At 65.2% G+C, this 13,087-nt stretch overlaps 1 protein-coding gene across 6 annotated transcripts in view; it reads left to right on the top strand.

The window, feature by feature from the left end:
• The first annotated feature begins 1,742 nt into the window (after window positions 1-1,742).
• ATP8B3 (ATPase phospholipid transporting 8B3) overlaps window positions 1,743-13,087 on the top strand; it is a 19,369-nt gene continuing 8,024 nt past the window's right edge. For 2 of the 6 annotated variants that reach the window (XM_039248153.1, XM_039248152.1), the window contains exons 1-18: window positions 1,744-1,926; window positions 3,063-3,121; window positions 3,566-3,657; window positions 4,001-4,114; window positions 5,163-5,261; window positions 5,447-5,508; window positions 5,924-5,996; window positions 6,090-6,160; window positions 6,554-6,636; window positions 8,053-8,211; window positions 8,302-8,390; window positions 8,858-9,048; window positions 9,152-9,360; window positions 11,261-11,289; window positions 11,385-11,541; window positions 11,908-12,096; window positions 12,172-12,284; window positions 12,703-12,867. In XM_039248153.1, coding sequence (XP_039104084.1) covers window positions 3,073-3,121; window positions 3,566-3,657; window positions 4,001-4,114; window positions 5,163-5,261; window positions 5,447-5,508; window positions 5,924-5,996; window positions 6,090-6,160; window positions 6,554-6,636; window positions 8,053-8,211; window positions 8,302-8,390; window positions 8,858-9,048; window positions 9,152-9,360; window positions 11,261-11,289; window positions 11,385-11,541; window positions 11,908-12,096; window positions 12,172-12,284; window positions 12,703-12,867 — 1,944 coding nt within the window. In that variant the 5' untranslated portion in view covers window positions 1,744-1,926; window positions 3,063-3,072. Of the gene's footprint in view, window positions 1,927-3,062; window positions 3,122-3,565; window positions 3,658-4,000; window positions 4,115-5,162; window positions 5,262-5,446; window positions 5,509-5,923; window positions 5,997-6,089; window positions 6,161-6,553; window positions 6,637-8,052; window positions 8,212-8,301; window positions 8,391-8,857; window positions 9,049-9,151; window positions 9,361-11,260; window positions 11,290-11,384; window positions 11,542-11,907; window positions 12,097-12,171; window positions 12,285-12,702; window positions 12,868-13,087 lie in introns of all 6 variants that reach the window. The other 4 variants (XR_005531061.1, XM_039248156.1, XM_039248154.1 and 1 more) reach the window with 4 other exon arrangements.

Genomic DNA, 13,087 nt, shown 5'->3' with positions numbered 1-13,087 from the left:
ATGCACTCAAGGCTGCAGAGAGGGAATGGGGACCCCTGGCTCTCATTAACCCCTGGATCCTGGCAGTGTTTGTTGAGTGAACGAGTAAGAGATTTACCAGTCCCATACCCCATACCCTCTGCCCACTCTCGAAGGCCGAGGAGGGTGTGCAGACCAGGCTTCCTAAGAAAAGTGAGTAGGCAGGTTGCTGCTCTGACGGAGGGGGGGGCAGTTGTCACATCCTGTGTGCACCCCATCTCTTCCTCATCACCCAACATTGCTCATAGGTGATGCTATGAAGGGCCCCAGCGCCAGGCAGAGAGGGGAGGCTGGGCATGGAGTCCAGTGCAGGATGGGGCGGAGGGTGGTGACAGTGTGAAAGTGCCCAGAACCAACTATCTTCCTAATTTCCACACTTCCGAGAGGGTTTCTAAGAGTGAAAATACGAAAGCGCTCAATCATCTCTTGTGTCTGCCCAAATCTGCCCCTCCCTGAGTCCCCGCTCCTGGGGACCCTAGCTCCAGCAGTCCCTCCCACACACCCTCCCACCCTGGCTCAAGCCCCTGCCCAGCCTCGCAGGCGTGACAGCCCACCACTGTCGCCTTCAGGAAGGCCCCCCGGAGCCCGGGTCACCCGCTGGGTGGGCTCACACCAGGCCAGAACCTTGTGGGCTTCCTCTAACAGCCTCCCTTTGCCTCCCCGCCGCCGAGCACCCAACACTGCACCCGAGCTTAGAAGGTGCTCTTTAACAGGTGCCAGAGGAGTGAGTGAAAACCCAGGACTTAGCTCAGACCTGTGATTACCTGTGCGTCCTTCCTGTGTCCCTAGCCCCACTCTGGCCCCGTCCAACCTCGGCCAGGACCAATCCACTCCACTGAGGGTCTTCTTTACAAGGTTCCTCCACTAAATTATGGCCAATTAGTATCCGGGCCGGGCGTATAGAGGCGCTCTATCCTGCCCTGCGGTGCAAGGTCCCGCGCACTGGTCTTCCCCAGCCCCAGCCTGTCCCGATCTTGACAGCCCTCAGCTCCTTGCAAAGACCCAACCCTCGACCTAGGCCTGCCCCCTCCAGACGACCCCCAAGCCACCATCTCTGCCAGGCCACCCAGGTCCTCTCGGCCAAGTCTCCGTCCCACCCCGCCCCACCTTGACTTTTGTCTTGGTTCCGCCCCGTGAAGCCCCGCCCATGCCCCACCTCCAACTGGGAGCTGTCTGCAAGACCCCAACCGCCCAGCTCCCGATCCCGCGGGCCCGTGCAACTCACAAGACCCCGCCCCCAGCCCCGCCCAGCGCTAGAAAGGCCCCGCCCTTAGCCCTCCGCGGGCCCGCCCCTCGGGCCCGCCCCGTGTTGCATGTCCCCGCCCCCAGTCCCTCCTCGGGCCCGCCCATCCTGCTCCCAGGCCCCCCCCCGCCTCGCCCCTCGGGCCCGCCCAGTGCTGCATGTCCCCGCCCCCAGTCCCTCCCGGCCCCGCCCCCTTCCCGCCCAGCTATGCAAGGCCCCGCCTTCTGTCCCGACCCTGCCTTCAGGGCCCGCCAGGCCCTACCTACTCCTCAGCAAGGCCCCGCCTTCGTCCCCGCCCCATCCCGGCCCTGGCCCCGCCCCCGCCCCGCGCCCGCGCCGCCCGTTTCAGGCCCGTTGGCACCCGGCTAACAGCTCCGGCAAGTCCACCGCCCTGGCCGCCCGAGGACCATCCGCCCCGGCCCGCGCGAGTGAGCGGCGGCGCTCCCGCTGCTGTGGGTCCTCGGGCGCCCGCGCACCCTCCCTGGACTCCGCCCGGCCTGAGGGCGTGAGGTCGCGGCGGCCGCGGCGGGGCGTCCCTGGAGGTTCTCGCGGAGCAGAGTCCAGTGGGGGTGCCGGAGCGCCCGGGGTCCCGTGGATCAGGATCCCCCGTCCAGGGAGGCCCCGGCGTCTGGGCCGCCGCCGCTGCGGGATGCTCCAGACTTCTGGTGAGCTGAGGGTGGGGAGGAAGAGGAAGCCAGCGCTGGTGGGGGGCGTCTTCCTGCCCTGCAAATAAACGTGGGGTGGATTCTGTCCGCCTCAGCTTTCCTCCGGCCCCATCTCCCCTCCGCTGGGTCTCCCAGGTTCTGAGCCCCACTGGCTAAGCCTCGCTCACTCTGAGCCTCACTTTTCCTCATCTGGTGAATGGGCACTGGCTGCACTCAGGCTCCTGGGAACAGCAGAACTGATTCGGAGCCAGGTCCTCCCACTCGGGGCCTGGGGACACCGTTGACTCAGATGCCAGCCGTTTTGCTCTGAGAGGTTCTGAGTTCAGCAGGCGGCCCACACAGGGAGAGAAGCAGAGGAGAAAGGGGGAGCAGGACTGGGATGGGGGATGCCCCGGGTGGAGGGGGAGCCCAGAGGAGGCAGCTGAGGCAGCGCGGACGGTCTGAGAAGTATGAGCTGAGAGCGGAAGGGTGAGGACATACTGACGGCGCGTGCGGGAACCCCCCAGGTGGACGGAACCGCCAGTCAAGTGCTGGGAGAGGGGAGCTGCTGGGTGCGGGGGCTGCGCTGGGTCCCCTGGGAAGACTCCCATTCCTGGCACGGAAGGGCAAGGGTCAAGCATGACCTCGATGGTGGGACGGTTCCAGGCCCCATGGAAGGTCTGGTGTCTGCCTGCCTCCCCGCGGTCATGGTCGGCTACCCAGAGACCACGCGCAGACCTCTCGGAGTAGCTTGGCCCTCGTGTGCGCCCTTTGAGATGTAACATAAAACCCTGGGGTCCCAGTTAGTCAGTCAGCAAACACTGGTTGGGCGCCTCCGTGCGCCGGCTGTGCCGGGCAGGGCCTGGGGGGGGGGGTGGCGGGAGGACCGGGAGGAGTGGGGTGCGGGTGCCCCGCGAGAGGGGATGGCGGCCGGAGGTGGAGTTGGGCTGTAGCGGGGGGATGGGCCCGCGTGGGAGCGGCTGGGCGTGAGGCCGTTGCAGGTTTGGGGGTCGGCCCGGCCCCACCAGGCCCGAGGACGGCCAGGGAGGGGCACGGCCAGCGGCTGGAACGTCAGAGCCCTGAGATGGGGCAGAGAAGCGGGCGCCGTCCGGCAGGGGCCGGGCTGCCCGTGTGACCTCGGACCCCCCCCCCCGCAGCCCCGCCAGCATGGGCAGCCTCTCCTACCAAGGAGACCTGGAGGAGGAGAAGAACTCAGGTGCGCGTCCTGGGTCTGGGCGAGGGGGCGTCACCAGGTGCAGTGGCTGAGGTGGGGGGACCCAGGAGGCCCGGCGTGGGGTTCTCGCCGCCTGACGGTCCCGAGTCCAGTGGCTTGCTAGACTCAGGATTCTGGGCCTGGGACACCTTGGAGCCCGTTACTGGGCCTCAGTTTACCGCTCTGTAGGAGGAATGGCTGTGAAGGGGTCTCCCGGAGCCTGTTCTCTTAGCCTAGGCACTGGCCCAGGGGGCGGGGCACGGGCCGTGCCCCTCGGGCTGCCTGTGCGCACAGGGCCGCCGGGCTGTCCTGTTTGTTTACCAGCTCCCTGGCCGTGAGCTGAGGGTCCCCTGTGCTGGGGCCCCCCGGGGCCCCTCCGTCCTCCTCTGGGGTGTCGTTAGCCTGTGTTTGCTGCCCTGCTCAGTGCCCCGCTCTCTCCGGCTCCAGCGTTCACCTGGGAGGTGAAAGCCAACAGCAGAGACTACAACAGCCAGTTCAAGGAGAAGGCTTTCCTGTGCTGGCAGAGGAGGAAGTATAAGGTGGGCCCCCGAGCCTCTGCCCCCTCCTGTCCCGCAGCACCCGCCCTGAACCCCAGTCCCCAGGACCGGAGCACCCCCCGCTGGGTGCTGGAGCCCCCGCCCCCCCCGCCTCCTTTGCCCCACCCCAGTTTGAGTTAAATGAATATGAAACCTTTAAAGTGCAACGTGTCCCCAGGGCTCCGCCTGAAACCCCTGGTGTGCACCTGGCTTTGCTCACGGCTCTGCTCCCCGAGTCTGCGCCCAGGACCAGCTCAGTCAATGCTGGCAACAGCCAGAAGGCGGGACGGGGCGGGCATGGGGCCTCCTGGCCCCGGCAGCAATCCCGCGCCAACTGTCGTTCCAGAGCAATGTCATCCACACGGCCAAGTACAACGTCTTCTCCTTCTTGCCCCTGAACCTGTACGAGCAGTTCCACCGCGTGTCCAACCTCTACTTCCTTCTTATCATCATTCTCCAGGTGCGGAGGGGTCAGCACCTGCTCACACTGCTTCCTCCGCGGAGCTCTCCCTGACCACCCTCTGCCCCCACGGCTCTGTAGACCCAGGGCACGGTTTCACTGTGCATTTGTCTGTGTGGTGTGCGGGTCGGGGCCTGTCTGCACGCGCTCATTGCTGGGTCCCCGCAGCACAGCCCAGGGCCTGGCACCGAGGAGGGCTCGATGCGTGATGAATTATGGGAGGTGCATGCGTGGCTTCTTCAGGGGCAGAAGGGCACGCCCTCCCCCCCACCCCTGCAGGATGGGCGGCTTCAGACCAGCCCTCCAAGCCGACCCCAGAGGCAAGGGGGAAGCAGGGGTCACAAGCATGATCTCGGGGCCCACGGGAGCCCTTCCCACTGCCTGGGTGGTCTGGGCCGGGCAGGAGGGGGCAGGCGTCCAGCCTGGACACCGTCCTCTCTCAGTGGGCGGGCAGTTTCCAGGGCACCCCGACCCTTACCCAGCATCTCATTCTGTTCTGAGTAAAGATCCAGTAAACGTTAATTGAGCACCTGCTGTGTGCTGGGCACTGGGGACCCAGCGGTGGCCCTGACACCTGTTTTCAGGTGCCTCGGGGGCTGGCAGGGGTGACATCAAACCATGGGATAGGGACCAGTGATGGAGACAGGGACTCCCCACCCAGACTAGTCTGCGGGTCCCTGGAGGAGGCGACAGTGGAGCTCACACCTAAAGGGAGCAGGGCTACTGGCAGGGGAACCGTGAAAGTGAAGGCCCTGAGAACAAGCGTGGGGCTAGGAGGGCTTCCTGGAGGAGGTGAAACGGGAGTTGGGCATGGAAGGGAAAGGAGGAGCTTGCTGGGGAGAAGTTCCAGGCAGGGAGAGGGGCCGGAGGGACAGGAGGGTGATCGTCCCAAGGTCTGGGGGGAGAGGGGGCCAGCGTTGGGCCGAGGTGGTCAGCGGGTGGACACAGGGTGCTAGGCTGCGAGGCTGGGTGCGCCGGGCGGGAGGGCAGGGGGAGGTGGGCAGGGTGGTGCCTGGGGGCGGCCGGCATGACCCGCCCTCCGTGGCAGGGCCTCCCCGAGATCTCCACGCTGCCCTGGTTCACTCTTTTCGTCCCCCTCGTCTGCCTCATCGTCATCCGGGCCACCCGAGACCTGGTGGAGGACATCGTAAGCGTGGCTGGGGTGCTTGCGCGGAGCGCTGGCTGGGTCCCCGGAGCCCGGGGTGGGGGCGCAGTGCGGCACGCACCCTGGCGGCGGGCAGAACCCGCCATCCTGCCCCACAGCCCTTACCCCGAGGTGGCGCCGGGGCCCGGCTGGGGGGCGCCCCCTGACCCACCCCCCTGTCAGCCCAGGGGCGACACAGAAGCGACAGCATCATCAACAACAGGCCTTGCCGGATCCTGGTGGGGAAGAGGTGAGGCCGAGGGGCCCTGGGTGGGGGTGGGGGTGGGGGGTCCGTCCCGGGGTGAGAGGCCCCCAGCGCGGCTTGCTGGGGCCTGGCCAGGCCAGGGAGGAGTGCTCGCATGGTGCCCGGAACCTTCTGTGTTCCTGGACATCCTGGCTGAGCCTGACTGTGGCCTAGCCAGCATGACTTGAGCACCTGCTGTCTACCAAGCCTGGCATGGGCCCTGCGATGGGGGCAGAAGCTGACGGTTCAGCTGAGGAGGGGGCGGGGAAGGTCTGGAAGGGCCTGGGCCCTGGGCCCTGGGGGGGAGGGGCAGGGGGAGGGCAGGGAGGCGGGACTTCAAGGACCTGCAAGGGGAGCCGTGCTCCCGGGCGGGGCGGCAAAGCCTGGCCCCCCCCCCCCGCCCCTGCCCCCATCCGTGCAGGTTCCTGTGGAAGAAGTGGGAGAACCTGTATGTGGGAGACGTGGTCTGTCTGCACAAAGACAACATCGTCCCGGTGAGCGGGTGGCTGACTGCAGGGGGGGGGTGCCTGCTGCTCGCTTTCCTCCTGTCCCCCCCCAGCAACGCTGTTACCCCACCCCCACCCCAGGCCGACTTGCTCTTGCTGGCCAGCACGGAGCCCAGCAGCCTGTGCTACGTGGAGACCGCGGACATTGACGGGTGAGCGGTGGGCCGTCGCTAGGGGTTTTGGGGGGGAGGCGGCTCAGGACGCAAGACCTTCCCCAGCGGCCAAAGAGCCGGGCACCAGGCCTCCGCGGACATTACGGCCGCCCGCCCCAGGAACAGTTGGGGGTGGCTGGCAGCCCTCGGGGCCAGAGCCCTGGCGGCCGCCCCGAATGTGAGGAGGCCTGGGGCGTGGCCTCGGCTCTGCGGCAAAAACGCTGTGTGTCCTCGGGCAAGGCCCTCGCCCTCTCTGGGCCTCAGCCTTCTGGATGGCAGTCTACACACAGTAGGTGCTTAGTGAGCATGTCCGAGGGACTCTGGGAGGGGTTGCGGTGCCTTACCGGGTCCTGTCCGGACCCACCTGTCCCCTGCTCCCCACCTCCGCACCAGGGAGACCAACCTGAAGTTCCGGCAAGCCCCGCCGGTCACCCACCACGAGCTGACCAGCGTAAGGAAGATGGCGTCCTTCCAAGGTGAGGGGCAGCAAGCAGGGGGCCGGCGGACCCGTCTGCCCCCTGTGGGCCTCCATCTGCCCCTCTGTGTAGTGGGTGCACAAGTTCCCCGCCTCACCGGGGTCTGGTGATGGCAACGCAGTGTCTAGGGGGTGTTGGGGGTCGGGATAGCTTTTAAGAGGGGAACTTGTCCCGAGGCTATTTCACGTCCCCTCCATCGGCATAACTTTGGGGACCTGCTCTGTTGTTAGGGCACGCGGGGCAGCATTTCACCGGGCTTTACATTATGAAACGTGACTGCTTCCAATGAAACATTTGAAACCACAGCCTCGCACACGGGCTCGCGATTTGCCTGCACGGCGGCCAAGGGGGCCCTTTGTTTCTTCCTATCTTGTTGCAAAGGCGGTTACTCTAACAGGTTCGGGAGCAGAGTGTGTGTCCTGAGCCACCGCCCTGTGCTGCTGACGCCCACCGCTGGCTGCATGTCTCATACCTGGGGAAATCCCGCCCCGGCTGCCCGAGCAGTGCTGCAGGGCATGACCCCATTTTTCAGAGGAGGAGACTGTGGTTCAGAGAGGTGCTCCCTGCCGGGGCCCCAGGCCGTACCCCGTGGCCATGTCAGCCCTGCGCTGGTCCAGTCTCTGACCCTGCGTTCATTTCCTCAAATATAAGCAGGGCTGCTGGTGGGAAGGCCCTCTCCCACCACCTTCTGGAAACCAAAGTGCCTGCGTTTGTCCCCTGTGGCTTCAGGGTACTGGATGTCGGTGTCCCTTCCTCCTTTCCCTCCTCACACATTTATCGAGACCCTACTGTGGGGCCCTGGGGCCTCCGTGTCACCAAACCGGGGCTGGGACCTCCCCCACAGGGCGCACATTGATGACACCAGCACACGGCCATCCTGGGATCTTTTTTTTTTTTTTTCAAATTTATTTCTAGGAGAGAGAGAGAGACAGCGTGAGCAGGGGAGGGTCAGAGAGAGAGGGAGTCACAGACTGAAACAGGCTCCAGGCTCTGAGCTGGCAGTCAGCACAGAGCCCGACGCGGGGCCCGAACCCACGAACCGCGAGATCAAGACCTAAGCGAAAGTCGGACACTTAACCGACTAAGCCACCCAGGCACCCCCATCCTGGGATCTTAATGGCGAGGAAGGGGGCTCAGGGAGGGAGGGCTTCTCTGAGGAGGTGTGAGTCTGATTGCCGGAAACAGCGCACCCAAGGCCCCTGCAGCTGGAGAGGCCCAGCTCTTCTAAGAGGGGGCTGTCTGGAGGAGGTGGAGGCGGGAGAGGCACCAGTGTTGGGGCAGGGTGGGCCCCCGTGGGTGGCTGGGGCCGGAGGGGGACAGCAGTGTCCCCCCCAACTCAGAAAGGCTGAGCCGAGCCCCCCAAAGCCCATGGCTCCGTGACCCGCCTCCTCCCCCGCCCCCCCCCGTTGCCCACAGGCAAGGTGGTGTGCGAGGAGCCCAACAGCCGGATGCACCACTTTGTGGGGTGCCTGGAGTGGAAGGGCAGGAAGCACCCCCTGGACAGCGGCAATGTGCTCCTCCGCGGCTGCAAGGTCCGGAACACGGACACCTGCTATGGGCTGGTCATCTACGCCGGTGCGGCCGCCGGGCCTCCCGGGAGCTGTCCTGGGGCAGGGGTGGGGGTGGCGAGGAGGGCGGGCGGACGAGCAGACGCGCACCCCGCAGGTTTTGACACCAAGATCATGAAGAACTGCGGCACGATCCACCTGAAGAGAACCAAGACAGACCGTCTGCTGAACAGGCTGGTGGCCCTGGTGAGGCGCCCGGGCCCCGCCTCCTCCGGGCCTCAGTTTCCCTCCTGCACAAAAACGCGTGAGGCCTGACCCTCCCGCGGGTCTGCGGGCCAGAGGACCTTTTATTAAGATAGCGGCCAAGTAGTAAGGTCCTTGTGAAATAAATTCTGACCCCGGCGCTTCCCAGACCCGCAGGAGATCATGAAATGCATGCCTGCCCTCCACCAACATGTCACAGGCTGTAACTTTTTGCCCAATTAGTTTTATCTTTTTTGAAGTTATTGTAATAATGATTTAAACAACAGCCGCTGGGGCAACCAGGAGCCTGCAGGTTCCCCTCCCCGTGGCCATGGGAGTGCCAGCCCTGCCCCGGGGACCGTCCCCGCCCTCCCCCCGCCCTCCTGCCCCACCGAGCGCCCCCGTGGGTGAGTCCCTGGGGTGCCCCGTGCTGCCCAGGGTCGCCCGCATGCCCCACCACTTCCTTCCAGATCTTCCTGTCCCTGGTGCTGATCTCCGTGGCGTTGAGCTTGGGCTTCTGGTTCAAGGTGAAGGAGTTCAAGGCCAAGCACCACTACGTGTCCCCCAGGCACGTGCAGAGCGTGGCCACTGAGACCTTCCTCATCTTCTGGGGCTTCTTCATCCTGCTCAGCGTCATGGTGCCCATGGCCATGTTCATCATGTGAGGCCCTGGCCATCTCCCCGCACCCCACCTACCCCCTCCTGTCCTTCCCTCAGAAGTTGGAGGGGTGGTGGGCAGGGCCGTGACCCGGCCTGTGTCGCAGGGTCGAGTTCATCTACCTGGGCAACAGCATCTTCATCAACTGGGACGTGCAGATGTACCACGAGCCGCAGGACGTGCCCGCCAGGGCCCGGAGCACCAGCCTCAACGACCAGCTGGGCCAGGTGGAGTATGTCTTCTCGGACAAGACGGGCACGCTCACCCAGAACATCATGACCTTCAAGAAGTGCTGCATCGGCGGCAGCATCTACGGTGGGTCCCGCCCCGCCTCCCGCGCAGGCCCCGTGGCCGCCGACCCCACACCCTGTGCCCCCACCAGACTTGCCACAGAACCGCGGCCCCGGCCGACGTCACCCGCAAAGCGACACCGTGGGCTTCCCGGGTCGCAGGGCCTCGGTCGAGAGCCGGGTCGGCGTTGCCCGGTGACGGCAGCCGCTGCCTGCGGTCGCTGCGTCGGGAGTGTCAGCGCCTACACGTCCTGCCAGGATGTTCTTTGGTGTCACAGACAGACTTTTCCTTGTGGCCATCACATTTGCAATTTTTTTTCTCTTTAATTTTTTTTAGTTTGTGTATTTTTTTTTCAATATTTTTATGTATTTCTAGGAGAGAGACAGCGCAAGCAGGGGAGGGTCAGAGAGAGGGGGAGTCACAGACTGAAACAGGCTCCAGGCTCCGAGCTGGCAGTCAGCACAGAGCCCGACGCGGGGCTCGAANCACCTTCAGAGATTTCGATCCTGTAGGTCTAGGGTGAGGACTGAGACTGCATATTTGTTACAAGTTTCCAGGTGATGCTTTTGGTACTAATCTGGGGTCATACTTTGTGACCTAGTTTCTCAGTCTTTATTTATTTTTTTTAAATTTTTTTTTAATGTTTTATTTATTTCTAGGAGAGAGAGAGAGAGACAGCGTGAGCAAGAGAGGGTCAGAGAGAGAAGGAGTCACAGACTCTGAAACAGCCTCCAGGCTCTGAGCTGGGAGTCAGCACAGAGCCCGACGCGGGGCTCGAACCCACGAACCACGAGATCATGACCTAAGCGAAAGTCGGACGCTTAACCGACTAAGCCACCCAGGCGCCCCTAGTTTGTGTATTTTTGAGAAGCGGGAGAGAGAGAACAGTGGGGAGGGGCAGAGAGAGAGGGAGAGAGAGAGAATCCCAGGCAGGCTCAGCCCTGTCAGTGCAGAGCCCGACGCGGGGCTCGAACTCACAACCTGTGAGATCATGACCTGTGCCGATATCGAGACACAGACGCTTCACTGACTGGGCCGCCACGCAATTTGGAGTCTCATTAACATTTTCATGTGGCGCAAGATGATCTTCTTTCCATTTTTGCCCAAACACTTAGAAATGTGAAAAGCATTTTTTAAAAACACTTATTTATTTTTGGGAGAGCGAAAGCAGGGGAGGGGCAGAGAGGGGGGCCAGAGGACCCGAAGTGGGTTGTGCGCCGCCAGAGGGGTTTGAACTCACAAACCGCGGGGTCGTGACCTGAGCTGAAGTCAGATGGTCAGCCGACTGAGCCCCCAGGTGCCCCCGAAACGTGAGAACCATTCTTGGCTCACGGGCCACACCAAACATGGTGGGGCAGGGTCCTCTCTGTCATTATAAAGTGGGGGACGTGTTTTCGGCCAGGGAGTGACAGAGGCCCACCCGGGTAGTAACGGGGAGATGGGAATGGGCCCGCGCCCTCTGGTAAAGCCCTCCCCCCCCCCCCGCAGCCACGGTCTGCAAGGCGATAGGGAGCAGTGGGGTCTGTGGCGGGCAGCATGTACCCCAGGCCAGGTCTTCTGATGTTTCTAGAAGGGCTGTGGGCCCAGGTTTGCGTGCGTGTGCACGCATATCACCCCAACCTTTCAAGGCAGCCAGGCCCGCGCATGTTGTAGAAAGACACCATGAAGCTCAGACGAAACGCAGGGGGCTGGGCTGCGACACCCCCAGAAGCCATGGCTGCTCCTTTTTCTCCTTCACACAGAAGGCAGAGCCTAGGCCGGGGGTCCTCGGTCGTTGGGGTGTTGGTCCAGAGCGCCGGCCCACTTGTCTGGTTGTCTGGCCCTGTCCAGTGGCCCCGGGGACAGCCTGTGGGGGGCGGGGGGGGCGCTGCGGGGATCCCCTTGGGTCGGGGCAGCTGAGGCCTGAAGCCCGGTCTTTCCCCAGACCCAGAGGAGGAGGAGGCCCCGTGTGAGGTGAGCCCCGGCCGCCCTGCAGCACAGGACGGGGGTGGGGGTGGGGGTGGGCAGCGCCACCCAGAGCCCGCCTGTCCCCCCGCCCAACCCCCCAGGAGAACCCCGACCTCTGGAACAAGTTTGCCGATGGGAAGTTGCTGTACCGCAACGCGGGGCTGCTGCGCGCCGTGCGCGACAACAAGGATGAGACGGTGCGGGAGTTCTGGCGGCTGCTGGCCATCTGCCACACGGTGATGGTGCAGGAGAAGGATCGTGAGCGCCCCCCGCCCCCCCGGGGTGGTGCTCGGGCCCGGGGGGTCCTGAGCCGGTCCGGCCCCAACCCCAGGGCTCCCTTCACCGCGCCTAGAGGGTGCTTAGCGCCCCCCCCCCCAAGCCGCACCTCTTCTGGGCCTCGGGGTGTCCGGGGCCGAGGCTCTAGACCTGTTATTGCTGGGAGGGGGAGGCCCTGCGGGCCGGGGTCCGGGCACCTACCTTCCTTCACTGGGCTTAGAGGCTCTGCCAGCCCTGGAGACCACCATCCGCAAACGTCTGGTCTCGTCGTCCGCGCTATGGGGATGGGTGGCAGGTCCAAGCACTCAGGGGACCCACCCGCCCAGCCGTGGTCCCCTCCCCCGGCAGACCAGCTCGTGTACCAGGCAGCCTCCCCGGACGAGGAGGCGCTGGTCACGGCAGCCCGGAACTTCGGCTATGTGTTCCTGGGGCGCACGCAGGAGAGCATCACGGTGGTGGAGCTGGGGGAGGAGCGGGTGTACCAGGTCCTGGCCATGATGGACTTCAACAGCGTCCGCAAGCGCATGTCAGTGCTGGGTGAGTGCTCTGCCCCGCGTGGGGGCCGGGCGGGCAGGGGCGAGCGTGTGGGCAGCCTGGCCTCTCCCCCTGCAGTCCGAAACCCCGAGGGCTCCATCTACCTCTACACCAAAGGCGCCGACGTGGTCATCTTTGAGCGCTTGGACAAGAAAGGCACGACGGAGTGGACCACGGAGGAGGCCTTGGCTGTGAGTCCCTGTGGGAGGAGAGGCTGCTGTGGGGGGCGGGGGCGAGGGGCAGGGAGAGGGGGCAGAGGAGGACAGCTGCAGAGAAATGGGGGGACCCAGGCAGGCCATGTACTGTCGTCCAGGTTGTGTGCGGTACAGACGTTCCAAAGCCCAGGGATCAGAGGCAGGGGCTGCAGGGGTCCTGACTGGGGCGGGGTCTCGCAGGGCTGTGCTGAGGGGTCTTGAGGAATAGTTAGAAGCTGCCACGCAAAGTCAAAGCAAAGGGAGGGTGTTCTTGGCAAGAGGAAGGGCAGGTCCCGAGGTGTGGAGGCAGGACAGAGCTGGGCCCGGGGAGGGGGGCCAGGTTCGGGGAGCCCACACAGGGGGTGGGCTGGAGGAGGGTCAGGGCGGCAGAGTGGCCCACCCACGCGGCCCCCAGTCCTTTGCCGAGGAGACCCTGAGGACCCTGTGCCTGGCCTACAAGAGGGTGGATGAGGACGCGTACGGGGAGTGGCGCCAGCGGCACCGGGAGGCCAGCCTCCTGCTGCAGAACCGGGCCCAGGCCCTGCACCGGCTGTACGAGGAGATGGAGCAGAACCTGCAGGTGGGCGGAGCGCCGTGGCCCCGCCCCGGGAGCTGGCCCCGCCCCGACCCCCAGAGCTGCCCCCCCGCCCCCCCGGGAGCTGGCCCCACCCCGGAGCTGACCCCGCCCCCCCGGAGCTGGCCCCGCCCCGCCCCCCCGACCTGGCCCCGCCCCCCAGAGCTGGCCCCCCCCCGCCCCCCCCGGAGCTGGCCCCACCCCGGAGCTGGCCCCGCCTCCCCGG

The sequence above is a fragment of the Hyaena hyaena genome, unplaced genomic scaffold, assembly GCF_003009895.1.
Source record: "Hyaena hyaena isolate Hyena2069 unplaced genomic scaffold, ASM300989v1 scaffold_302, whole genome shotgun sequence".
Lineage (NCBI taxonomy): Eukaryota > Metazoa > Chordata > Mammalia > Carnivora > Hyaenidae > Hyaena > Hyaena hyaena.
This window is presented reverse-complemented; position numbering and strand designations above follow the sequence as displayed.